Genomic DNA, 26,990 nt, shown 5'->3' on the forward strand with positions numbered 1-26,990 from the left:
GTTGGGGCACTAATGCTCCCCAGCGTCCATCAGTTAAATCAGTTTCTAATTGTGTATAATCTTGGAAAGAGTAGAGGAAAAATGGAACTAACAAACGATGAGGGGTTATTTATTTTTTCCATTTCTGCTTTTCTTGTTTTTGCTTCTTCAGGTGGGAGGTAAAGATGTTGAAATTCCTGGGGCTGCCCTGTGGCCAAGTGGTTAAGTTCGCGTGCTGCTTTGGCGCCCAGGGTTTCGCCGGTTTGGATCCTGGGCGCAGACATGGCACCGCTCATCAGGCCCTGCTGAGGCAGCGTCCCACATGCCACAACTAGAAGGACCCACAACTAAAAATATACAACTATGTACCAGGGGGCTTTGGGGAGAAAAAGGAAAAATAAAATCTTAAAAAAAAATTAAGATGTTAAAATTCCTTGACTTAGACCTAAGGCTAAAACTTCTGATCTCTTTGCTCAGGCTTGGGGCGCTTTTCTAACTTGTGAGACTTGAGTCGATATGACTAGGGTGGTGTGTAATCCTCCTCCCCCAACGTCGCAGCGAGCCCTTCTCCCTCCTACCCCCGGGCACCCAGCAGGTCCAATCTCTGCCTAAGCATGAGTCTATGGCAGTGGTCTGGGGGCTCCTGGGGGTCCCTGAGACGCTTTGGAAGGTGTGCAAGGTCAAAACTATTTTTCATGGTAATTCTACCGTGTTACAGCTTTTGCTCGCCCCCGTGAGTGTAACGTGGGGTTTCCAGGGGCTCTGCGATGTGTGATATCGCGACAGATGGCACTCAGGAGCAGACAGGAGCCTCCAGCTGGCTTCTCTTCAGCCAGACGGTCAAGAGATTTGCAAAAATTTAAAATAAAACCACTCTTGCAATTTTTTTCTTTTGGAGAACACACTTTTCATAAAAATACGTTATTTATATTAACATGTAATGAGTTTAATATTTTAAAAATTTCTCAGTTCTAATGCGGTAAATATTGATAGCTATCCTCCGTATAAACAAAAGCTTTTGGGGGTCTTTAAAGGGATGCTAAGACCACGAAGGCTGATGATGGCTGCTCTAGGGTCGGTGTATTTACACTTTCCCACTACTCATCTGTGCTCAGCCGTAGGAATAAAGAGAGACGACAGCAGAAGGAACTCCTAGGTGGCCTTTGGCCTCTGCTCTGTGTGGGGCTCTCATGGGTCTGCTGCTGTGGGCGCTGAGCCTTTCCATTGCTGGGCCTTGCAGACCACCTGCCCCAGACAGGCCCTCCAGGCCCTTCCAGGCCACCGGTCCCAGCAGCACCCCGAGACCGTCAGGAGGTAGCATTTGCACTGACAGACCAGACATACAAATGGGGAACAGAGAGACCATAGATATAAAAACAGAACCTCTGCAACGACTGGCTCAGAACAGCCAGGACTGGCTCAATGATGCCAACTGCTCTAATTGTTGCCCCTACTTCCAACTCAGGACCAACCAGAGAAAGCCCAATGTGCCCTCCTGACCAATCGCATAGGATGCCCGCTTCTGGTTAGCTGCCTCCAGCTTCCCCGTGCCAGCAGCCTCTGGTCAGCACCCACACAAGCCTTCCCTCTGGTCCCCTGGAAGGCGTTTCCTCGTTCCACTTTGCTTCCTTCGCGTCTCTGCCAGGGGCAAGTTTCATGGGTGGAGTTGCATCCCCTAGAAATTCCTATGTTGACGTCCTAGTCCTCAAGACCTCAGAATATGACCTTATTTGGAAATAGAGTCATTGGAGATGTAATTGGTCAAGATGAGGTCCTACTGGAGTAGGGTGGGCCCTGACCCAGTAGGACTGGTATCCTTATAAAAGGGGGGACTTCGGGCACAGACGTGCACAGAGGGAGGATGCCATGTGAACATGGGGGCAGAGATCTGGGTGAAGCAGTTACAGGTTTAGGAAGGCCAAAGATCGCCAGCAAGCCATCAGAAGCTGGGAGAGAGGCCGGGCACAGACAAAGTCAGTGCCTTCAGACAGAGTCAGCAGAACCCAGGCTTCCCGTCAGGAGCCTGGAGAGCAAAGCTGACGGAAGCCTTTTCTCAGGCTGCAGGTATTGGGCCTTGACATGGTCCCTGGGATGTCCTAACACAGTCCCATAGGCTCTGGACTGACCATCGGGTCATCCTCAGGACTACTCTGCCATCACCTCTGTGGCTTGTTACCAAAGAACTTCCCATGAGGCAGTGCGGGGCCCGGGCCTGGCTCAGGGAGGCGGTGAGCAGACCACTGAGCAGGCCTCACCCCAACCCCCAGACCCCGGGGGCTCACAAGGCGGCTGAAGCCCTGGAAGTCTGTGTTGCTGTTTCCTTCCTATTGTGCGAAGTGTTTGGGGCTCATTCAAGGTACCTCTCTGGCCGTCCACGTGCCTGGGGAGCCAGCTCCCCTCGCCTCACATGCCAGGAGCAGGCTGACTGGAAACAAGTTATTTTGAGATCAGCACGGGCTGTGCAGATAACAGTAATAGTATTTTATTGCTGAAGTAGTGTGAGAAATGTTGGGGTGGGGGGAGAAGAATGTAGATGAGTTTAAAAATAGAAGGCTGCAATTAGCCAAGCATGGATTTGTTCTAGAAGGCATCAATTACTACGGCAACCACGCAGCCCAGATTTTCCAAGACAGTCTCCATCCCGTGGAATCTGATTCTTTTCAGTGGCGGTGATCTGTTAAATGTCTGAATGCAGTTTAATGTTATGGAGTTATCTGATGTGGCACATAAATTAATCTACAAATCCAAACAAATGCTTTATCACGCCGTAACTCGTTTTTTTTAATGTGGTCTGTTCCTACAGGTTAAGAACTAGTTATGAAGATAAGAACTCAGGAAGGTGGGTGTCAGAAGTGGGGCCGCTGGAAGACTGTGAAGGGGAGAGATAGATGTAAGCTTCCTGGTTGGAGAGCTTGACATGTTTTATTGGACGTAAATCCAAGGGGCCAGTTCTCAGGTTTTTGCTATATTCGGTATGTCTTTTCTCCTGGAGCACTGGATTATTTTGGCATGTATGTTGTGCTTACCCATGAAGTGATGGATGTGTGATGAATAGGATGTGCACAGACGTGTCTTTGCAGAGCCCAGAGCCCAGAGCTTGGGGCCCGAGAGACCCGAGCGCTTGGGGGTGGCACAGCACAGCTGGAGTCACTCTACGGGCAGGGGAGGTGTGCATGTGGATAAGAAACCATCTTTCCATTTCCTGCCTCGGTTCTCAGAGCAGTGATGGTTGTGTTGGCTGATAGATGGAGGGGGATGGAGGCCAGCAGGAGTCCAGGAGGCGAGGACAGGGGGCCTGGGAGTGAGGGGCACCCACTCACTGCTGGTGGATGGTCATCACAGCACCAGAAACCTACATTTTGGAAACTTGCATGTTTGTTGCTATTTGCATTGTCAGTAAGAATTCCCCTTACTTTTCTGCAGCCTTAGTTTTATTAACATTTTTTTTGCAAATATCAGCTAATTTTGGATATACTCAGGGGATAAGAGGAAACAGACTTTGATCTAGGATTGGAATTTTGATGGGCATGATGGAAGTCGGAGTAAAAAAAAATCCAGCTCCAGAGGGAAGGTGAATGTTGGAGGGATGAGGCTGGGAGCCCTGGAGGTGAGCTGAAAAATGGATCCGTCTGGACCGGCGTCTCCTCTGTCTGGACTGGCGTCTCCTCTACACCTCTTCGCTGCTGACATTTTGGAGGGCTTTGCACTTTGGTTTTAAAAGGAAGCTGTTCTGTGCTCTTTACAGCTGCCTGCATGCTGCTGTAGGAGATGGCATCTCAAAACACTTGCCTCCAACTCTACTTTTCAGTTGTAATACATTCTCCAAGTATGCTTTGTGGACCACCAGCATCTGAAGTTGTGGGGGGACTGTAAATTACAGAATCCCAGCTTCCTCTTCAGACGGACCATCTGAGTCTGAATTGGGTCTCAGGACCTAGGGATCTGCATTTTCAACACACACCTAATTGATTTTTAAGCACACCGAAGTTTGGGCACCACTGCTGCAGAATCTCAGAAGGTGGCGCTGAGCTCTGAACCCAGTCTTACCTCCGCAGTTCCTGAACGGGGAGGATCATCTCAGAGCTCCCAGGCCACATGCCTGAATTCCTTCTGCTTGAGTGGCACAGGCATGTGCATGCCTTTATAAGGCCAACGCCCTGCCAAGAGATAACCACAGGTGGACATGACCCCTGTGAGACTCAGAAGACGTTCACCAGTTCCAAAGATAGCAACCCCGAACCCGTGCTGAGGACTCTGTCTGTCTATGTGTGCCTGGCTGCACAGCCTTATACAGAGAGCGGAGGCCCAGAAGGATCTGCGGGAGAACGGCGTGTCCATCGCGCTCCCGAAATGTGCCATGTTCTCAGAGCTCTGATAGGTGAGGTCACCATGTGTCCACGTCTGTCTCTGGAAGTTGCCCAGCCCAGGGTGGTGAAGAGCCTATAAATGCTTGTAGCAGGCAGAGCTGGGCAGCTGAGCTGTAACTTTTGCAAATGGGAGCATACATCTGGAATGGTTTCCTGTGGCAACAGGACTGTCCTTTGTATTATCGACAGATCAAAGGATAAACCACAGAACCTCTTTGGGTTCTGGCGGAGATTTACCAGCGGCACCGTGATAGGTAAGTCGCAGTAAATCCCGCTCAGCTGTCAGTCCCTCTTGCTCAAATGTCATCATCTTTGTCATTTCTCGATTCCTCCATCTGGAACAGCACACTCTCGCTTCCCTCACCCAGCTGTACTTTTCCTCGAAACACTCACCAGCCTCCAGCATGAACGCCTGTGTTCGGCACCAATCCCCCTCCTGGAACGTGAGCCCCAAGGGAAGGCTCCCACGCTGTCCTGATCAGCACAGGATTCCCGGTGCCTACAGTGGTCCTGGCACGTGGGCAGTGTTTGTTGAATGAATTGATGGTAGACAAGATATCTCAGAGGAACAGCCATGGGCTCCTTCTCTCCCTCTAAGTGGGACTTGCTCAGCGGAGCAGGAAATCTCCAAGTTAATGCTCCGAATGAGTCTGAGCGATGTCAGAGTGCCTGGCAAACGTAGTTGGATACAACAGGTGTGTAAATCTGCAGTTGTGGGCTGTATACTTCCACACCTCATCCGTGGGGTGAGTCTCATCTATGCGGAACCTCCAGCTGGTCTCCAGTGTCCCCCAACCCCTGGTTCTCACTTCCCTCTCAAGGCTTTTGTCCACCATCCCTCCCACTCCTCAAATGTCCTCTAATTCTTCACAGTCAGCTCGAGCCCAGCCCTCCAGGAAACACAGTTCCCTCTGACACCAACCCATCCCGATCTTTGCTGACCCCCAGCGCCCAGCGGCCTTGGGGCCCTTGCCCCGCAGGGCAGCTCTGCCCAGCTCTGGGTCTTGTGAGGTGGGAGGCAAGTAGGTTTGACTGAGGCCCTGAGTGCAGGGACCCGGGCATCTTTAAAATCCCTCCTAACACCCTGTGTATGTGGGGCACACAGTAGGTCTGCATGGAAGCCCTATCAATTGTTTAATTGTTCAGGCCACACCCCTAAAGTTACCATGGTCAGTTTTTTCACAAAGTCCTCTTCTTAGGTTACTAGGATGTGAGGGAGCCCTGGCTGAATTAAAATTTTGTTTTTAATCAAAGTAATAGATGCCCATAGTCGAAGAATTACCTAGAATTGAAAGGCACAGAATGTGAGGAATTGCCCCTCACTCCATTCCTCTCCTCCCACAGTTGGGCTTCTCAGAAAACACTTTCAACCCTTTTAGCCGTTCCTTCTGGTCATTACCTGCTGTGTTAGTTTCCTATGGCAGCTTTAAAAATCATCACAAGCTGAGTGCCTTAAAACAACACAAATTTGTTATCTTACAGTTCTGGAGGTCAGAAGTCCAAAATGCGGGGCCAGCCCCGTGGTCGAGTGGTTAAGTTTGTGCTCTCCAGTTTGGTGGCCGGAGGTTTCGCTGGTTCAGATCCTGGGCGCAGACATGGCACCGCTCATCAGGCCACATTGAGGTGGCGTCCCACATGCCACAACTAGAAGGACCCACAGCTAAAATATACAACTATGCACTGGGGGGATTTGGGGAGATAAAACAGAAAAAAAAAAAAGTCCAAAATGGGTCTCGCTGGGCTAAAATCAAGGTGTCAGTGGAGCTGCATTCCTCCTGGGGGCTCCAGGGACAATCTGCTTCCTGCCTTTTCTGCCTCCTAGAGGCTGCTCGCATCCCTTGGCTCGTGGCCCTTCGTCCATCTTCACAGCCAGCAATCACATCACTCCGGCCTCTGCTTCCATGGTCTGGTCTCCTTCTCTGACCCTCCTGCCTCGTCCTTCCATCTTTTAAGGACCCTTGTGATTGCATTGGACCCACCGGGGTGATCCACGGTCATCTTCCCACCTCGGGTGGTTAATGTCATCACATCTACAAAGTCTCTTTTGTCGTGTAAGGAACATACTTGCAGGTTTCAGGGATTGGGACGGGGACATCTTTGGGGACCATTTCTCTGCCAACCACACCTCTGTATGAACTTGTACTGTTATTCCCTGAGACATCTATCTTTTCTGCCTTATCTGTTGATTTTATCTGATGAGAAATGAGGATTTCACTCTTCTGTCTTTGCCCCGCCTCCTCCCCTTCTACCCTCAGGATGTTAGTAAGACAGTGTAACCCTTGTAATGTAACCGTTGTTCCCTGCAGAGCCAACTCACACCCTGTGACTTCATCTCCTTTCTTGGAGAGCATTTCCCACCCTGGCCTTCTGGCTGCCTCCATCTCTGTCCTGCAATTTAGTTTGGTCATATTCCTGTGTTTCTCCTACCCTCCCAGATCCCACCGACCTCGGCTCCTATAGGAGCCAGGCTGTCCTCTGGGTCCTCTGAGACCCTCATAGCATGGTGGTTGGGTTCCCAGGGTATGCATTCTGAGAGAGAGAGAGTGAGAGAGGGGTGGGCTGGGGAGGGGAACCCCTGCTGCCTTTCTGACCTGGCCTTGGAAGCTGGCAGTGTTGCTTCTGCTGCATTCTAGCCATCGAATTCTTTTCACAAAGGCCCTCCCGGTTTCAAGGGGAGGGGGCAGGAGATGCCGTCTCTTGAAGGGAGTGTGGCAACGTCCTGGAAGAACATGTGAGACCAGAAATATTACAGTGGCCGATTTTGGAAATACTAATCTACCGTACAGCATCACACAGTTTTTTTCTCAAACAAGAAATTCGTTCTCTAAGTGAGAGACTGGTGCTAGCCGAATAAAAGTTGATTTTTTACTCCTCTCTATTGCTTTTCCCTGAGTACCGGAACACAGCTTGCGTTGTTTGGAGCACACAAGCCATGCTGTCCTGACCCCATAAGAGACCTTTCCTCTGGCGTTATTCTGCTCTCCGTGATTTTCCTTTTGTGTGGTCCTATCATTTTTCTTTCTTATTGTTAGAAAAGTTGCTTTTAAAACAAATACGTTTTTTCTTCAGAGGATACATCCAGAAACAGTTGCAGTTCCTACAAATCCTTTAGCAATTTGTCTTAACCATCAGAAAATATAATGGGTTTTTGAGAAAGAGATTCTTATTTCGTGAGAAGGCTGATGGTAGGACGACGGCCACACAAACTGTGCCCACTCTGCGTCACCCTCCTCTGCTCGTTCTTGTCTTGAAAACCGCTCTTTTGAAAATAAGTAATTTTAGGTAACCAAGTTACAATATGATATATAACATTTGGGTCAGTTGACCCAAAGCAAGATTAAATCAAGACCTCAGATTATTTATGCAAAAAGCAAACCAAATAAATTACCTGTAGATTTCACAGTACTTACAATATCAAAAGCATCATGTGATAGCAAGCTCGGGCTGCCTATGAGCCACGGTGCACATGGCCCCTCTGTGACTATGTACTGTGAGTGCCCCTGACGTTACCAAAGGAAGTCTGACTTGTGTGAGACATAATGAAGTAGGGGCTGCTCGGACATCTGTGAGACCTCAGTGGCTCAGTTAGCTTAGCTCCTGATCACCGTGTTTGGTGCTTGGGGAGCCTCAGCCTGATCAGTGGCCTGTGTGACCCTCTGCTATGGAGGGTGTCCAAGTGTGCTTTCTACCGTAGGCCACCCTGTACGGTAGTGCATGTCACACACTGAGCAAGTTCAGGGACACCATTCTCATTATGGTCATCCTGGGTCTTTTCTGACAGACAGCAGTAACGTATCTAGGGGAAGGGGTGCCTTTTCCTAATTCATGCAGAGGGGCCTGCTGCCTGGGGAGGGAAAGAACACTGTGGCTGAAATCAACTAATTGGGGTATAACGCTGCCTCTTCTGCTCACTGGCTGTGTGACTACCCTGTGGGTATTAGTCGGCTTGGGCAGCCATAACAAAGGATCACAGACTGGGGGGCTTAAACAGCAGAAATTTATTTCCCTGCAGTCCTGGAGGCTCGAAGTTGGAGATCCAGGTGTCAGCAGGGTGGGTTCCTCTGAGGCCTCTCTCCTCAGCGTGTACACGGCCGTCTTCTCCAAATGTTCACACGGTCCCCCTTCTGTGCGTGTCTGTGTCCTGAGTGCCTGTTCTTAAAAGGACACCAGTCAGATTGCATTAAGGCCCATCCTAATGACCTCATTTAACTTTACCTCTTTAAAAACCCTATTTCCAAGTGGGGTCATTTTCTGAGGTATTGGGGGTTAGGAAAACATATGAATTTTTGGGGAGAAACAGTTTAGCCCATAACACTATGCCTCAGAGTCCTGACCTCTAACCTGGAGGTTACAATGATACACCTCTGAAAGGATATTATTTGTAGACTGCAAAGTGCTGTGCAAATACAGCATTGTTACTTCCTTCGTCCTAATGACTTGCGCCCGGATCCCTGACGTGACTGTTTAGATCTGGCGGAAATACAGGTGGAGTCAGTCCCCTAAGAGGCAGGAAGAGCCAGTAAGAGGTGATGGGGTCGGGGCACGAGATGGTGGCGCGCTCTCCCTGCATTAAGGCCCTCTCTTTTGTGCTACCCCCGCTGTGGGTGCTGATGCTTACTCAGTGGATATTTAGCAGCACCTGCTCTGTGCCATGCCTCCGGGGGGTGGGGTGTGGAGTAGGAGGGAAGGGGAGGCATGGCCCACACCATGGTGTAAAAGGCCCCGAGAGTCCATGGAGCTGGAAGTGATGGCATCTTTACTGGGGGACCAACAAGGTTACTGGCTATAGGGACAGGGCGACTTGCTCTCCATTTGCAGAGTCACATGAGGTTGACTCTGATGAGATATCTAAGCAGTGCTACTCTCAGAGCAAGCGTTTACTGCTGGTGGTGAGGGCGCTGAACGTGGATTTAATTTCCCTTGGATCATATGCTTCATCCTGACGATATTTCTGAAAGTTTATGGAGGTGCTCTGGCTTTCTGAATCTACCCTTTATTTCCAGAAGGGTGAGGATGGAAGGTCAAATCTCTTCCTCAGAAGATAAATGACCAGCGCCCCTTTTGCAGCCTCCACACTCCCAATCTGGGGCTTTTATCTGAAATCAGTGGGAGTCTGAGCAGATGAAGAGATATGAGTCAAGAGCATGTCCAAACAGAGTAAGTTTTCCCATATAAATAACAAGGTTTAATGCTCATGTCACCTCGGGGTTCTTCGTCTCTTCTTTAGAGCCATACACAGCTGATTTATTGACTTGTTTTCCTTTTTCCTTTGACTTAATGGCTCTTTCTCATTATTTTCTGAATACGGCTTTGCTTTGTTTCCTAGAATGGGAGAGAGAAATGGTTCTGGTGAATCCTGGGAGAGGCCTGGTTTTGGAATCTTTCTCTCTGCCGACATGGCTGCTCAACAGGAAGCTTGGCCAGTAGAGTGTTGGGACTCCTGTTTGTATCCCCAGACTGTGGCCACATGTGGCTGTGAGCATTGGGTAGGTTCATGTGGTCTCAGAACCCCACCAAGGGCAGGAGAGACCCTTCTGAGGCTCAGGGAGTAGTTACTGAGTTGGACAAAGCAGCTCTTCTAACTACCTGAGTAATCTGCACCCATTGGACAGATCCGTCTTAGATTCTCTCGAGCCTCTCCTGGGAGGGAAGCCCTCTCCCCTTGATTGTGTCCCCTCTTCCCTCTTCCTGGGGACCCATGCTTTAATTGACCCCCTCTCCTATCAGAAATGCAGGGGTTTAGCACCTTTCATCTATTTTAATGATCCCAGAGAGTTTGATTCTTAACATCAGAGAATGGTTACTGGGGGAATTTCAGGCATTTCCACGGAGTGTTTTAAATGGTAGGGGGGCCTCTGACTCGCCTGTGCATGGCTGAATACATTGGTTTGGCTCTACCAACGTATCATTTTGGGCGTGAGACAAATGCTCATTTGATATGAATGAAGATAAGCTGGGGCGATTTTAATAGTCCCTCAGGAATTCCCTCACAGAAGTGTATCTGAGGGGGCCCAGTTTTCACTCTCCGCCGGCTCTGTGGTTAAGAAGTGGCCCCTCCATAGTGAGAGCATCCTTATTAGACCTGGACTCCACGGCCGGCCTCCTCCTCCCTCCAGGCCCAGCGCGAGCAAGGCGCAGGGATGAAGGCCGGGTCCAGGGGCAGCACCAAGGCCAGAGGCATGCAGGGGGCTCCGGTGGGTACTGGTGAGCCGCTGTCTTCCCCTGGAGACCCGAGCTCGGCAGCTGGCCCCTCCGGGACAAGGGATGGAGTGCGCAGCCCATCAACAAGTGCACAGGGGTCTTCGCCGAGCCTTTCCCGAGACCTCAGGGTCCAAGCGCGGGCCTGCGGCTGGTCACTCAGCAGCACCGCCTGGGGCTCCCGGTTGGAGACGCCACCCGGCCGAGAGGCAGAGCCTGGCTCTGTGCAGCCTTGGGCGCGGTCCTCTAACCCGTCTGAGCCTCCGTTTCCTCCTCGCTACAACGGGGACGCCGCGGCCGCCCTGCAGGGGAGTTACGGGATGGGTGAGGCCGCCTGGGGCGCAGCTGGCGCCTCCGTGGGACGCGCGAACACGCGCTGTCATCACATCTCAGATGAGGTCGTCCCCGGGTTTCCTGCTGGGACGTCCGCTCGTGCCTCCAGGTTTTCAGCGGCTGGAGTGGTGAGCAGTGACGAAGATGCTGAAAAGCCGGACGATCACGGGCTCCGAAGCCCCCTGCCGCCCCTGGTTAAACCCAGTCATCGCTTCCGGCCCGGGAGGTGCTCGTCCAGGGCCCGGCTGGATGCGACTAGATGGAGCCGGGTCGGCGTGCGCCCCCGGAGCCCGGCGGTCCTGGTTTGGGGGCCGAGCCTGCGGCAGCCCCCTCCGATGCCCTGGCCCTCGCTCTGGCGGCCGCCCTCTGCCCTCTCTTATTTCGGGGCACGGCTCCAGGCGGTGGCGGACCGAGCAGATGACAGGCTGTCTGGGTTGCTCTCGCGAGAGGACCCTCGCGGGGGCGGCGCCAGCGGCTTCTGGCCACGTTGGGCGGAGATGCGAGGCGGAAGGCGGAAGAGCCTGTGCTCGGGAGACGGCCACGTGATCGCGCGCCCGCAGCGCCGATTGGCCGGACGCTCCCGGGCCACGCCCCAGGGGCGGAGCCTTCGCTGTCCGGCGCCGGCGCTGTCGCGGGGAAAGAAGAGTCCTCGGGCGCCCTTGGGAGCCGCCCCGGTGGGCGTGTTGCTGTCCAGGTCACGGGCGGGGCTGGGCTTCTGGGTCTTGGGTGGCGGGACTCCTTAGCTGTGCTGACCTTCGCGTCCTGCAGGATTCTGTCCCTTGGTCCCCATCAACGTGCAGGGCAGCTCTCTAGGAAAGCAGGGCAGCCACGCGGCTCACATCCTGGTTGTCCCCTCTGTCGTGGTGCCTGAGGCAGGCTCTCGCCGCCCTGAGGGCGCCCTCCCAGGAAAATCCTTGCAGAGGCCATCTTCCCCTCCCCGCAGTGTCCCAGCCAGCGTTTCACGCTGCTCCCCTGGGGAACAGGGATCGGACCTCAGGACAACCCCTCCCCGACCCAGCTTCCCCAAGGTACAGTGACTCCCAGGTGCAGACATTTCTCTCCTTCCTGGCAGAGGGTGGCAGGCTGCTGCTGGCCTCATGCCTCTGTTTGCTAGGTCTCAGATGTGACTTCTGAGTGATTTCACAGCAAAGCCTGCTCAGGATTCCCACGAACCCTGCTCAAACGACCGGAGGGTCTCCCTCCACGTCCTCCTCCACGTCTTTGCAGCGCTAAGCACGATGTGAGCGCCAAGGCACAGGGACCTGCAGACAACAGGGAACCCCGCCCAGCGGGGCTCGCAATCTAGAAGGGGAGAGAAAACAGGCCCTTCAACAATTGAAGTGCAATGTGCCACAGCCTGCACCGCCAAGTGGCCTCAGTTAGGCATTTATTTGTCAAATACAAGGAGCCTGTGACTTAGACGGTGTCTCCATTTCACTCAAGAGGACTCTGAGAGTCAAGTGGTTGTGAATTACTCAGGGTCACACAGCTGGTTTGTGGCAGAGTTGGGATTCGAGTCCAGATTACTCTGACCCCAGAGTTTAGGGTCTTTCTCAGTCCAGCCTTTCACCTCAGCCCCAATTAACACAGAAAGAAGCTAGGGCGCCAAGCTGTTTACTTGGCCTGCAAGAGTCCAGGACCACTTTTATGGTTCCATTTGAACTGGTCTTTTAGGTAAAGCAGACTTGATAGATGTAGAGGAGAGGAAAAGCGTTTCAGGCAAAGGGAACGGCATGTGCAAAGGCGCTCAGTAAAAAATAACAAGGCTTATTCCAGTGGACTTTGAAACCCTTGTGTGTTGTTCAGACTTCCTTCCTGTGCTTTACTCATGCATTCCCAGCCACTGCTTGAAATCACCTGGTTGTTCTGTGGGCACCTTAAGCTCAGAATTTCCCAGGCTGACTACTTCCGCTTCCCTGCCACATCTGACCTATCCTTCTGATTGGTCTCTCTGGCTAGTGACCTGCCCAGACCCCAAAATTCTTGCAGGAACCCAGGCTTCGAAGACTAGGTTCTCTCTGAAGCTCCTTTTCATGTCCATTGGTTTGCAAACTCTAGCAATTTCCATTTCCATTGCCTTGTAGTACCACCATTGTAGTAGGACCATTGCAAACTGCCAGCAAACTGGTTTCCTTGCTCGTCTACACTGGCACAGTGCCCTGAGGGCCTAGTGCAAAGGAAACAGAGATGGTAGCCTGCACTGGGAGGATCTCTATGGGATCAAACTGATTATTGTTGAAAAGAAAACAATTTTGTTTACAGTGCGAGACTTTTCCTTTGGCAATTCCGTGACCTGGAGAAGCGGCTTTCCGGTGGATCCTACCCGTTTGGTGCTTGTCGTAATTAACATCTAAGACTTAATTCCCTGAGAAATACTAGCCGGAGTTCTGAAAAGCATATCTAGAGCAAGGGCATCAAAACCACAGGGTCCACTAGGGCATTATTTGTGAAGTGACACTATGGGGAAGATGGTTGGGACAGTGTGGAGGTGTTCTGATCCCATTCCCCAAGGCTAGGGGTTAGCATAATGCAGGAGAGCAAGCCTGGACCTGCTCTGAAGACGAGAGGCTTCCACCACACTGGTGGGGTGGCTGGGCAGCCTGGGTCTATCCTGAAAGACCCCTAATCTTCAGAAATGGTGGCGGGATCTCAGCTTTGTGGAGTCACGTTGAGGAATGATGGTGATAGAACGAGAGTGGCTCACGTGTGCGGCCAGTCAGCGCGCACCACACCAGCGGTAAAGCTGTCTAGTGCACTGGCATCTCCCAGGCGCCATGCTGGGGAGAGGGTGTTGCAATCACTTTCCATAGATTAAATATACCTGGATGTTGACTCTGAGGGCCTGGCCAGTACCCTAAAGAAATCCACAGGAGGGCACGCCTTTAGCATCGTCATCTAGGGTCCAATTCAATTCTTTGCAATGATTTCTTTCTTCTTATAGTTTAGTACATTTAGTACATTTGTTAATGGTGTGGATGCCAGGACCCGTCTCAGCACCCATCCTCTCCCGAGTCATTAAACCTGTCTATGCTGCAGTTCCCTCATCCATAGAGTGAAAGTATATAGTGCTTGCCTGGTGGGATTGTTGCGAGGGTTAATGAGTTAATCTTTGTAAAGTGCCCAGAATGTGCTATATGTTAACTCCTGTTACTAGTGTTCTTTAAAATCAATGGCCTCGCTTCCTTTGTGTAATTGTTGGTAAAGTCGTTTAGATTTCCTTACACTGGAAAACAATGCCACACCTTCCTGTTCCAAAGTATGTTTACAAAACGTTCCTGCAGCAACGGGCCCCTGTCGGGGATGTCAAACTATTGTAGATTGCGGTAACTGACATGGGGTGCAGGTGGGGGCCAGTGTGTCCCAGGGGCTGGCTTGATCCCCAGGATGGCTCTGTTCTTGGCTCACACCCACCTTCAAGCAGGTCTCAGCAGTTCAACGTGTCATGGGGTTAAATGCAACTCTGTAGCGTGTTAATGAGATATGGGGAGTTTGCCCATGATTTTGTAGGGAGTCAGGAAAGGTGTGAAATTGCAAATTCTAAAGCAAACTGCACATCAACTCGCTCCCGGTCTTGCCCCAGTTCCTCTCTCAGAATTGAAGATCTGCCGGCACTCTCTGCCTGGCTCTTTCCCGAGCAAATCCTGATCTCTCCAAACCACATCTCCAGAGCAGCCACTTCACCCTGTTCTTTCCAGTTTTGGTTCTCAGCAAACCAAAGGTCCTCCTGGTGATCCCCGCTTCTGACAAGGCTCCATGACCAGAGACCACAGATGTTTCTTTCCCTTGGTGGGTCACACGTGTGTTGGATGTGAATGTTATGTCTAGCCTGGGCTAAGAGGCTGAGCATTGGAACTCTTGGGATCCCAACTGTGTCTGCTGCATTTCATGCATTCTCTCCTTGCAGCAGTTTCAAGTCTTTCTGGAAACAGCTCATTTCCACAATCCACCGACCCTTATCCACAATCCTAAGATCTAGAAAGCTCTGGATTTTAAAGAAAGTATTCCATAACTTTGCAGCACACTCTTTTGGTAGCAAATCTTTGACCTGAACTGAGGCTACGGATGGTCTTTAGTTATCTTGCTTAGGGTGAAGATTTATGTTTTGCTATGGAAATGCTAATGTGGTTGATTACAGGGTGCTGCTGTGGACTCACGGGGCTGCTAGGAAATATAAGTTCTCCACACATTATTGTCTTTTGAAATCCAGAACATTCTGAGTTACACAGCACCCCAAGAGTTTCAGGTAAGAGATTTGGGACCTGTGCAACCTTTATGGCTCTAGGCATGCTGAGCACAGAAACTGTGCTCTCGTGGGCTCCATGAGACCACACGTCTGAGACCAGTGCTGTGCCAAATTTGACACAGGTCCCGTAAAGATACACCGAGTGAATGAATGGGTGCCGGTAAACTCACATGACCGGTCAGATTTACGTGTACCTAAATAATTTGCTCGTCAGTTAAGACAAAGCCCCCTAACTTTCCTTTGATCACTCTGCCCACGCCCTGAGAATTTTGTTTTTATTACTGTGTTCTCAAATATTTTTGCCTGAAGAGTTTTCCTCTCTAAGGACTTTTCTCTCCGAGGGGAAAGACTTTTCGTTCTTTCTGTTGAAATTACTCTCAGATCTTTTCTGACAGAGTTGCAAACATGCTGACAACCCCCAAATGATCTGATACGGGATCCTTAATAGGCGTGGAGGTGTTCACCAGACAGAGAAGGCCGCCCTTGCAGATCCGCGGGTTCTGCTCAGAAACGCACGTGGGCGTGTGTTTGACAGGATCTGCCAGGAACTGCAGAGCGACTTTCCTGATCTGGAAGAGCAAATCTCAGATATTTCACACGTTTGCAGGTATTTTAAAACAGCTTTTCTCTCCCCAGAGCCCCAGTACATAGCTGTGTATCCTAGTTGTAGGTCATTCTAGTTCTTCTACGTGGGATGCCGCCGCAGCATGGCTGGATGAGCCGTGTGTAGGTCCACGCCCGGGATCCGAATTGGCGAACCCCGGGCCGCCAAAGTGGAGCACGCGAACTTAACCACTGGGCCACGGAGCCAGCCCCTAACACAGTTTTTGTAACATGCAAACTTTACACTTAAAATATTTTGGGGTTCTCTAATATTTACTGAGATAAAAGCTCAGCATGTTTATAGTGAATTTCAGGTGTGTTCCATGAGCTCCCAGCCCTGCTCACCCACCAACTCTTCTCTGGTCCTGGAACTCCATCGCCCCCGGGTCCCCTGATGAGATGACTGACTGCTGCCCTTTGCGTTCATTCTCCAGGGCCCAGTCCTCCCCCTGGGTCTTTGGCCAGAGTCTTTCTTCTGCTAAACCAAATCTGCCACTTCCTTCAAGATTTTATTCAAAACTTTCTCTTCCGAGGTACTTTTCCTAAAAACCCAACGCCACATGCTCATTTTCCATTGTCAGCCTTCCCCGTGCTCTTAGTAAAAGGAAGTTTGACAAACACAACTCTATGGTAACAAATATTTGCATTCATATACCTTTTCTCTTTCCTTGAATTATTTGCTTAAATTCCCAGGAGCGAGTTTACTGGATCAAAGTATATACACATTTTTATGGCCGATAGAGTCCATTCATTCAAAAAATATTTGTCGAGCATCTGTGGGGTGCTGAGACTGTGCCAGGAGCTGGCAGTACAACAGTGAATGAAACAGTGAACCCTCAGCCTTCCTGGAACTGACGTCCAGTAGAGGGAGAAGGCACAACCAAACAAACAAGTAGATATACAGAATATCCAATGGATGACAGCCATGGGGAAAAACAAAACAGAGTAGGAGGATTGGAAGTGCCTGTGGGGGTGAGGAGGGGTAGGAAGTTGAGGGGTCAGGAGAGGCCTCAGTGTTGGAATAATATTTGAGCAGAGACCTGGAAGAGGAAAGTGAGGGAGCCATGCTGATAGATAAGGGCAGAGGAGCAGTAGGTGCAAATGTCCTGAGGCAGAAAACACCTTCAGGGACTTCTGTTACGTATGCGTATGTTGGGACACTTGATGGTATTTCACAGGTCTCTGAGGCTCTGTTCATTTAAAAAAAATTCTCTTTTCTTTCTGTAGTGGAATGGATGTTTGTGTCCCCCCCACTCCCATAGTTCATATATTGAAGCCGTAATCCCTAATGTGATGGTATCAGGAGGTGGGACCTTTGGGAGGTAATTAGGCTTAGATGAGCTCATGGGATGGAGCTCCATGATGGGATTGGTCCCTTATAAGGGGATGAGGGGACCAGAGCACTCTCTCTGACATGTGGGGACACAGCAAGAAGGCAGCTGTCTGTAAACCAGGAAGAGAGCCCTCACCAAGGACTCGAGCTTGCTGGCATCCTGATCTGGGACTTCCAGCCTCCAGAGCTGTGAGAAATACGTGTTTGCTGTTGGGGCCCCCAGTCTGGGGTATCTGTTATAGCAGCCCAAACAGACCAGGACACTTTCTCTTCCTCAGCCCGGACCATCTCAGCTGACCCATCTTCACATCCGCTGTGGAGTCCCACTAGTCAATTTTCCTTTGTAGTTACGGTACTTTTCAGCTCCAGAATATATATATATATATATATATATATATATATATATTTTTTTTTTTTTTAATGATTCCTATCTCTTTGTTGATATTATCTGTTTGTTGTGACATAGTTCTCGCACTTTCCCTTCCTTCTTCACACATGGCCTCCTTTAGTTCTTTGAATATATTTGTAATGGCAGATTTAGCATTTTTTTTAGTAAGGTCAACATCTGGGCTTCCTCAGGGGCAGTTTTCTGACTGCTTTTTATCCTGGGCCACATTACCTGTGTCTTTACATGTCTAATAATTAAAAAAAAATTTTCTCTCTTTTCTTTTTTGAGCAAGATTAGCCCTGAGCTAACATCTGCTGCCAGTCTTCCTCTTTTTTGCTGAGGAAGACTGGCCCTGAGCTAACATCCATGTCATCTTCCTCTACATTATATGTGGGACGCCTGCCACAGAATGGCTTGACAGGTGGTATGTAGGTCTGCACCCGGGATCTGAACTGGAGAACCCCGGGCTGCCGAAGCAGAGCGCTTGAACTTAACTGCTGCGCCACCAGGCCAGCCCCGCTAATAATTTTTTTTGTTGAAAACCGGACATATTAAATAATGTGCTGTGGTAACTCTGGAAATCACACCTCCTACGCTATGGTGGCAACTGCTGCTGTTTGTTTACTAACTTTCCTGAACTAAGTGTGTAAAGTCTGTGTTCTTCCTCACGTGTGGCCCCTGGGAGTTTCTAGGGAACTCTCAGACAGGATGCACAATGGCAATGTCTGCAGATGGGCTTTTTGGGGAGCTCCAAGCCCTGACTACCCCAGCTGGGAAGAGGAGGATGGGCCCAGGGCAAGTTAAAATGCTATGAAGCTCACAGTTCTTAATGAGAGTCAGACATTTTTCTTGAATAGATCTTGAATTGTTGCAAGCCTTTGATTAATTTCCAGAGTTCTGAAAAAGTTGACTTTGACAATTTTTTTTTTGTCATCTGCAGCCAGATCTGATTTCAAAATTTGCTTGAAACTTACTTTTATATTGCTTACATCCAGATTTGCAAAATCCTTGGCTCGTTGTTCACTAGATTCCGTCTTTAATCAACTTCCTGGTCATTGCCTCTCTGTGCTAAGTCTTGCCCAGCTAGAACATTGCCCTTTATTCCCAAGCCTTTATCACATCCAGGCATTTTATTTTCCTTTTTCAACTGAGACATGAGGACCGGAAGGGACTATTTTCTGATTATATAATCATTATGCTTTCCTTGGCTAACCAATTGGAGATCTGACTGAATCTTATATCTAGACTTCTGGGTCAGTTTTCTTGATGCAACTTTTTAAAATCGAAGAACAGACGTAATGAGCTAATACTTTGTTGGGGGGTGGGGGTGTGTGTATGTGTGTGCGAAAATCCCAGAGAAGCCAGTGGGAGGGATAAAGGGATGGAGCAGGGGATGAAGGAAAGACCAGTGGTTGTGTTACTCACCTGTCCCAGCTTCACCAGGAAGGCAGCTGGTTGACTGTCTCCAGGAGGCTCGATGGACATGTGGCTTCTCAGAACCGTCCTTCAGGAGAAAGGCAGGGGGACTTATCCACTGGATCCTCCTGTTCTGGCTCCCTTTGTCGAAGTTCCCTTCACGGAACATCAACTTCCCACACTTCCGGGAAGCCATCTGCCCAGGAAGCCCCAGGGGTTGGAACCTTTCCTGGGGTGCTGTCACCCCCTTCTCTGGTCAGCCTGGCTTATTTCTCTTAGGGAGCGTGTGCTTTTGGTTCTATCTTTCCACAGGGTCCTCTGGTTGGTGGTGGAATGAGTGTTATCTTCTGCTTCAGAAATGCTCTTGGTGGGTGAAATGGCCCCTGGGATGCTTCCCACTCAGGGGTGCTGTCACTTTCGTTAACATGACCTACACTCTTAATCCTGGGATGGAAGAGTCAAGGGCAATGAAGGCAGCACTGAGAGAGGTAGGGCTCTGGGGAGGGTGAGAGGGGCCAGGTCTCACTGGTAAGTTAATCCTCGCATACTTGGCTTTCCTGTCCTGGTCACTTCTGCCTCTGGACTCTCGATTGTCCAGGAGACCCCCCCCTTGGCTGCTCTCCTTGAAGCAGAATGGCCCCATCATGGTAGACATCTGCTTGTCTGTAGAGAAGTGTGTTCCCATGGTCTGCGTTTCTCCCTTTGTTCGCCTGCTTCACCTCCTACTTCTCTGTCCCATTCCCCTTTCCCTCCTTCTTAGCTCAGCTCTGGAAGGAAACTTAGAGATCATTTAGAACAGTGGTTCTCCGACTTTAGCAAGCATTGGAGTTACCCAGAGGTCTTGTTAAACGCAGAGTGCTGGTCCCATCCCCAGACCCCAGTTTCTGATCTGGTAGTCTCTGGTGGGGCCTGAGGATGCACCCCACCCCCCTTAGCTGGATCCTCAAAATTGCTGCAGCCACTCCAGTTCTGCCAGTCAGGAGGGAAGTGTGACACAGGGAAAGCTGAAGTGGACAGAGACCATGGTCTAATTCTTGGGTCCATGTATCGATGTCATTCATTAGTTTTGGAAAAAAATTTCAGCTGATATCTCCCCAAATAGTTATTCTGACCCATTCTCTCTGTCTTCTTCTCTGGGACTCTAATTACAAGTATGTTAGACTGTTTGATATTATTTCATATTGCTCTCACCTTCTGCTTTTTTTCCCATACATTTTTCTCCTCCTGCTTCAATTGAGAGAATTTCTACTGATATATTTTCAAGCTCACTGATCCTTTCTTTTGTCCAGTCTGTCCTTAAGCCCACTCCCTGAATTCTTTGCTTTGGTACCATATTTTTTATTTCTACAGTTTCCGTTTGGCTTTTTTTGGGGGTTTTCATTTCTCTGCTGAAATTCTTTATATTTTCACCATTTTCCTGATATTTCCATCTAAAAATGTTAACAACTATATATTAATACATTTAAAGCCTTTCTTTACTCATGCCAATTCTGGGTCATCTTTGGGCCTGTTTCTATTGACTATTTTTTCTCTTAGTTATGGGTCATATTTTCTGGCTTATTTACACGTCCTGTAGTTTTTTTTTTTTAATTAAATGCTGCAGTTTATATATAACAGAGCAGTGGAGAATGAAAGAAATAATAGTTTTCCCAGAAGTGCTTGCCATTTTGTGGGTCAGGTATCTTGGACCAGCATCTGATCTGCAATCGAATCATGAGTTGAGCTGAATTAGGACTGAGGTTGCCACTCCAGATGGTTTAATTCACCTCTGGTTTCAAATGTCTTCAGCGTGGGGGCCCCCTCCCTCCAGCAGGGCTGTGAGATCTAAGCATATGACACCACAAGTTTTCTCTTTGCTTTCCTATGTCATCTCCTGACTTCCCAGCCACATTTATGCAGTAAGTTTCTGTGTGAGAGAGTTGGCAGACAGTAGTGTCCAGTTCTGTGTTTGGGACTCCTCCAGGTTCAGGTGTACACATTGGCTGTTAATCCTCAGCAATTTTCTCTGCCTGTAGCAGACCTGCTCTTCTGCCCGTCCACGCTCCCATACTTGACGATTTGCCCCAGGAGTGGAAGGGGCCGCTGCTTTGTGCTCATCGAAGATGGGCTCATCTCTCTCTGAATTTTAGTTTATTTAGACTTCTTTGAATCTACCACTCTTCAATGGCTTTACAGAAAAATACAGTTTAGGGGGCCGGCTCCGTGGCCGAGTGGTTAAGTTTGCCCGCTCTGCTGCGGCAGCCCAGGGTTCGGATCCTGGGCGCAGACATGGCACTGCTTGTCAGGCCACGTTGAGGTGGCGTCCCACATCCCACAACTAGAAGGACCTGCAACTAAGATATACAACTATGTACGGGGCTGGGGGGGGAGGGGGGCGGTTTGGGGAGATAAAGCAGAAAAAAAAAAAAACCAAGATTGGCAACAGTTGTTAGCTCAGGTGCCAATCTTTAAAAAAGAAAAATACAGTTTAAAAGCTTATCCAGTGCTTTCTCATTGCTATGCTGTGCTGTTGATCTTTTGTGATCTTTTACATCCTAACCAGAGGTAGAATCTCTTCATTTCTTTCTGATTTTGTAAAATTCCCTCTTTTACATTTTATTTCTTTAAAGGCATTATTTTGTTGGTTGGTTCTGATGTCCCTTCTAATTTAGTTTTCATTTCTGAAAATTTTCCCTTGTACTTCTAATTTTTTTCTGAGTTCTGTCATCTGTGCTTTCAAATCTTATATTTCTGACTGTTTCTAATTATGATTTAAGTTACACTTTAATAACATTTATCATTTTCATAATTCCTTTCACCTCACTTCAAATATTAGGTTACATTTTCATCTGCGTTGTATAGCATATCTTTTGGTTATGCTTTCATTGTCTGTCAGGAGAGTATTATGCTCTTATTCTCTTTTCTCTTATAATAACTTTATTTTTTATTTATTTTTGCTGAGGAAGATTGGCCCTGAGCTAACATCTGTGCCAATCTTCCTCCACTTTATATGTGGGTCGCCACCACAGAGTGGCCTGACAAGCGGTATGCAGGTCCGTGCCTGGGATCTGAACGCAGGAACCCAGGCTGCTAAAGTGGAGTGTGCTGAACTTAACCACTATGCCATGGGGCCGGCCCCTATAATAACTTTATATTAGAATTGGGCATGATCCTTTTCTATTGCTTTTCTTATTTTTTAAGGGAAATGAGTTTTTCTGTATTTATGGGAGTGAGGGTTAGGTCAAGATAGGTTTTCTAGCTTCCTGGCTCTATCCCTCCATCTTTTTCTGTTTTTGCAAAGTAATAAAAAACATCATATTTTCTGAGATCTGACATTCTGATCTCCTCCTCCTCTTTTTTTCTGTGCTGTCTCTTTTTTCTGCACCATTTGTTCCTGTTCTCCTCATTGTGGAGTTTGTGTTGAAAGTAGCTTTGGTGTGCTCATTTTGAGGACTTTGAGACTGCTCCATCATAGTCAGAATAGCGCATCATGGTCCCCTTGTGCTGCCCATGGATTGGATCCGACCATTCTCAGGTTGGACCTATGTCAGCGAACATGGGTCAGCAATGTTGTTTTCTTTCCTGTCCTCTGGTTTGTTGGGATCCCTCTCTTTCCTCCTACACAGATCCTTAACCACACAGGTTCTGTAGCTATTTGTGATTTTCCCCACGCACTCCTTCTGTGAGCTTTGTTGGGATAGCTTGTCACATATTTTGTTGTAGAAGTTCGAGGTCTTTGATTTTGGTACATTGGTCTGTTTTTATGGGGGAATTTGCGGAGATTAAAATATTGTGCTTCATAATCACTCCAGAATCCTTGCTATAATTATTTTCAAAGGATTATTAAAAAAAAGAGTTTACTGATGCTTCACCTCTGATGCCAGTCGAGACCTTTCTGGAGAGGATGGTTCTCTCCCAGTTTGGTGGCTAGACAGGGCCATGTAATTATCTATGCCTGTTTGTATAGGACCCCCTACTCCTCCCCGCTAAAAAGAAACCCTGATCTGGTTCCTTCACATCTTGTATTTTCTCTGTTGTGGTTTGAATTGTGTTCCTTCAAAATTCGTGTGTTGAAGTCCTAACCCCCAGGACCTCAGAATGCGACTGTATTTGGAGATAGAATCTTTAAAGGGGTCGTTAGGTTGAATGAGGTTACATAGATGAGCCCTTATATTTGACTGGCATCCTTATAGGAAGAAGAGGTTCAGACACAGAGAGGTACAGAGGGGAGACCGTGTGAGGACACAGGGAGAAGACGGCCATCTATAAGCCAAGGAGAGAGGCCTCAGAAGGAAACCACCCCTGCTGACACCTTGATCTCAGCCTTCCGGCCTCCAGAACTGGGAGAAAATGCATTTCTGTTGGTTAAGCCCCCCAGTCTTTGCTGCTTTGCTATGGCAGTCCCAGCAAATGAATTTTCCCTCCCTCCCTCTCTCTCTCTCTGTGTCTGTCTCTCTCTCACACACACAAATGCACACACTGCTTGTGAGAATCTGTTCCCAGCTCACAAACCTGGAGCTGAAAGACTATACCAGGGTGCTCTTTCCACTCTTGATGTCTAAGAATAGCTCCCTAGACCTTTTACTTCTCTAAAAACTCATTTTGTGGAAAGAATAAGCTGAAATGGTTTTTATTTTATTTTGTGATCTTGGCTCAGGCAGAAGGAGGAAGCGAATGACCTTTTATCTGTTTGCTTATTATCTGTTCTTATTTTAGCTGTGCCTAAAAGTGTTTAAATTATACTAAATATATCTTTTGCCTTCTCTCTCTTAGAGTTTCACTCCCAAGGCTTTCTGGAGAGGGAGCATGGTAGAAAGGAAGGAAGCTTTGTTGTCACAGAGAGGTGGGTTCAAACCTTATGTCTTCTGCTCACTTGTGGGATGTTGGGTGAGGCACCTAACATCTCTGAGCCTTTGCAATTGTGAAATGATGTCCCCCCCCTTTTTTTTTTGGTGAGGAAGATTGTCCCTGAGCTAACATCCATGCCAGTTTTCCTCTACTTTGTATATGGGACACCACCACAGCGTGGCCTGATGAGCGGTGTGTAGGTCCATGCCCGGGATCCGAACCTGTGAACCCCAGGCTGCTGACGCAGAGAATGCAAACATAGCCACTAAGCTACCGGGCCAGCCCCTGATGTCCCTCTTGAAGGATGGGCATGAGGCTTATGTGAGATAAAGCTGTAATTTGCTTCTTGGCACATTACAGGCACCAAATAAATGCTACTTTCCATTTTTTTTCTTCTTTCTCCCAACCATAGTTAGCCAGAAAAAAACAATTATGGACTAAAGGAAATTCCAGTGAATTGAATATATGTTTAGATTTGTCTAAATTAGAAACATTACTCGCTGCACTCCTAAATAAATGTCATCAGCAGGAGTTCAAAGAGATGCTGCTTCCAGACTTGGGACGCACACCGCTAAGCTGTTCTGCTCACAGCTGTCGGAGCATGGTTCTCTCTGCAAAAACAGGCAGTTTCAACAATTCTATACGCATTGTATTTACTCAGCAAATGGCAAGCTGGTGTCCCACCTAGTGGTCAGCGGGAGGTAGCCCATTTCAAAAAGAGATGGGAAGACATTTCATATTATCTTCTGTGGGGCAGAAGCCTGAAGAACTGTTATCGGTTCATCCTTTTCTCTCCACTTACAGAGGCCCGGGCAAGGTAAGGCCAAGGTGTGAGATATGGCAGTGGGTGTAGAGTACGTGCACGCAGCATGGCAATGGTGGGGCTGGTTCCACTTGAGAGAGAAAGAAAGAGTCATTAGATAAGAGGCGTACCTTTGAATAGCTTCTTAAAATATGAAACATTTCAAATATGCAGAAAAGTTCATTACAATCTTAACACATTTACCACTCAGCTCTATTGAGTTCTAACATTTTGTCACACTTGCATTCTATTTCAGAAACAAAACATCGCAAATGCTGGCAAAGCTCCCCATCTACCCTTCCACGGTCCCTTTCTCTTACCTGTCCCCATCCAGAGGGAACCACCATCTCCAGTTTGATGTTTACCTTTAAGGGCATTTAAAAATTCTGTGAACATTCCATGCGTGAATCCATGTTTTCAAAGTTTTTTATTGATGTCATATTGTATGTATTTTTTCTATCATAAACAAATAATGCAGTAACTCTCTTGTACCATTTTCCCTGTGGAATATCTGCAAGAGCTTTTCTATTGTTTTCCTAGAAGCAGAACTGCTGGATCGAAGAGCAAGTATTTTCTTTCCAGTGATTGTACCAAATTTCCCTTCAAATACTCGTGTGTAAGTGGTCGCTTTGCTCTATAGTTGCATTGGTAAGTTGTTAGACTTCTAAATATTTTCCAATTTGTTGGTTATGAAATATTTCACAGTGTTTTAATTTGTATTTCCCTAGTTAGTATTTATATTGGGCATCTTTTTATATGTTTCTTGGCCTTGTATTTTCCTCTTTTGTGAATGGTCTGTTCATATCTTTTGCCTTTTATTTTCCTATTGAATTTTGTTCTCAAGAGTTCTTTATCTATTACAGATATGAATCCTTTTTTTCAGTTATGTTTGCAAATATCTTCTCCCAGTCTGTGACTTAGCTTTTTTTTAGTGAAAATTTTAAAATTGAATTATATAATACACACTTAAAAATGAACAGATCATAAGTGTAGAACAGATCACGTAAAATGAATTTTTGCAAAGTGAAAACACTCATATAATAATCACCCAGATCAAGAATTAGAACTAGCCCCCACTTCATGACCGTTCCAGGCTCTGCCACAGTCAACAGGTAAGTATATACAGACTTCTAAGTAATTTTGTCTTGTTCTGAACTTTATACAAATGAAATTTTACAGTATACACTCTTTTATTTCTTTCAGTCAACCTTACATTTGTGAGATTCATTTATAATATGCATGTAGCAGTAATTGTTTATTTTCCATTGCTATTTTGTATTTCATTATATGCATGTACTACATTCGTGAATCCATTTGACTGTTAAAAATATCCAGGTAATTTTGGACGATGACGAATAAGGCTGCTGTGAACATTCTGGAACATGTCTTTTGGTGCACACGGAGAGGAAATGCTAGGCCCTCGGGCAAGCACATGTTCATCTTTAGTCATGTACTTAGTACTTTCGTACGGTTTAGTCCTTCTTGTGCTGATGCTGTGGGTGCCCACAGATCCTCCCTCCACGACCAAACACTGGTTCCCCACCTGTCAGGACGTTGGCTGCTGATGGCTCTCAGCTGAGACCCCTCCCCAGGCACTGCACTCAGCTGAAGGGAGCTGCCTGGCCAGACAATGTACCCCTAGCCTGGTGGCAGCCCAGATGCAATGACTGATGGATGTGAGGATAGAAAAGTCCAGCCCCCATGTTAATTGTGGACATCTGTGAAGGGCCATCCCAGCTTCAGAGCTCCCCAAGGGATCTCCTGGGGTCTCCATTACAATGTTGAATAGAAACAGTGAGGGTGAACCCCTGTGCCTTGTTACCAATGTGAAGGGGAAAGCAACCTTGAATTCTTGGAATAAACTCCTGGAACAAATTGGTCATGTGTTATTATTTTTATGTTTTCCCGGTTTCTATCTGGTGTTATTTTGTGAAAGATTTTTGGATCCAACTTTATGAGGGATATCGGGGGATCCTTTTCTCGTCTCATCTTTGTCATAAAATGAGTAGGGAAGTGTTTCTTTCTACTATAGTTCTGAAACAGATTGCTATTTTATTTCTATTTGATGTAATTTACTAGTGAAGACATCTGGTCTTAGTGATGTGTATATATAAATATGTTTTCTATTTATTCTTGTGCCAGTATGTTTGAAATGTACAACTATAATTGCAGCTTTATTTCTTCCTTCAGTTCCCTTATTTTTGCTTCATGCATTTTTAAGATTTGTAATTGGGCATGGTCACATTTAATGTTATTATGGCTTCTTAAGTAATTGGTCCTTTTATCATTATAAAATTTCTCTCTGTATCTCTGGTAATATCCTTGGTCCTGACATTTACTGTGTCTAACATTAAAATAATCATTTCAGCTGTTTTATAGTTAGTATTTGCCTGGCATACTTTTTCCATCTTTTTACATTTCACTTATTTGTGTCTCTATATTTAAAGAGCATTTGTTATGGACAGCATATGGCTTGGTTTTGCTTATTGTATCTAATCTGA

The 26,990-nt window shown here is 47.7% G+C and overlaps 2 protein-coding genes and 2 long non-coding RNA genes across 4 annotated transcripts in view; 2 read left to right on the forward strand and 2 right to left on the reverse strand.

Annotated features, from left to right (window-relative positions):
• Positions 1–8,323: 8,323 nt before the first annotated feature.
• LOC139040987 (uncharacterized) lies at positions 8,324–10,565 on the reverse strand. Its single transcript, XR_011495406.1, has 3 exons — positions 10,429–10,565; positions 9,548–9,668; positions 8,324–8,500 (listed from the first exon to the last, which is right to left on the reverse strand). It is a non-coding gene; the product is annotated as an uncharacterized lncRNA (long non-coding RNA).
• On the forward strand, positions 10,487–23,682 carry LOC139040986 (uncharacterized). The gene is made up of 2 exons (XM_070488864.1): positions 10,487–11,571; positions 23,613–23,682. The coding sequence occupies exons 1-2, from the start codon at positions 10,487–10,489 to the stop codon at positions 23,650–23,652; spliced, it is 1,125 nt and encodes a 374-aa protein (XP_070344965.1). The 3' UTR covers positions 23,653–23,682.
• Positions 23,683–24,008: 326 nt separating this feature from the next.
• The window catches only part of KCNJ6 (potassium inwardly rectifying channel subfamily J member 6), a 296,583-nt gene continuing 293,601 nt past the window's right edge, over positions 24,009–26,990 (reverse strand). The window contains exon 4 of the mRNA XM_070488863.1: positions 24,009–24,580. Within this exon, the coding sequence (XP_070344964.1) occupies positions 24,486–24,580 (95 nt within the window). The 3' untranslated portion in view covers positions 24,009–24,485. The remainder of the gene's footprint in view (positions 24,581–26,990) is intronic.
• On the forward strand, positions 24,367–25,965 carry LOC139040988 (uncharacterized). The gene is made up of 3 exons (XR_011495407.1): positions 24,367–24,504; positions 25,030–25,105; positions 25,825–25,965. It is a non-coding gene; the product is annotated as an uncharacterized lncRNA (long non-coding RNA).

Source organism: Equus asinus, chromosome 18, assembly GCF_041296235.1.
Source record: "Equus asinus isolate D_3611 breed Donkey chromosome 18, EquAss-T2T_v2, whole genome shotgun sequence".
Lineage (NCBI taxonomy): Eukaryota > Metazoa > Chordata > Mammalia > Perissodactyla > Equidae > Equus > Equus asinus.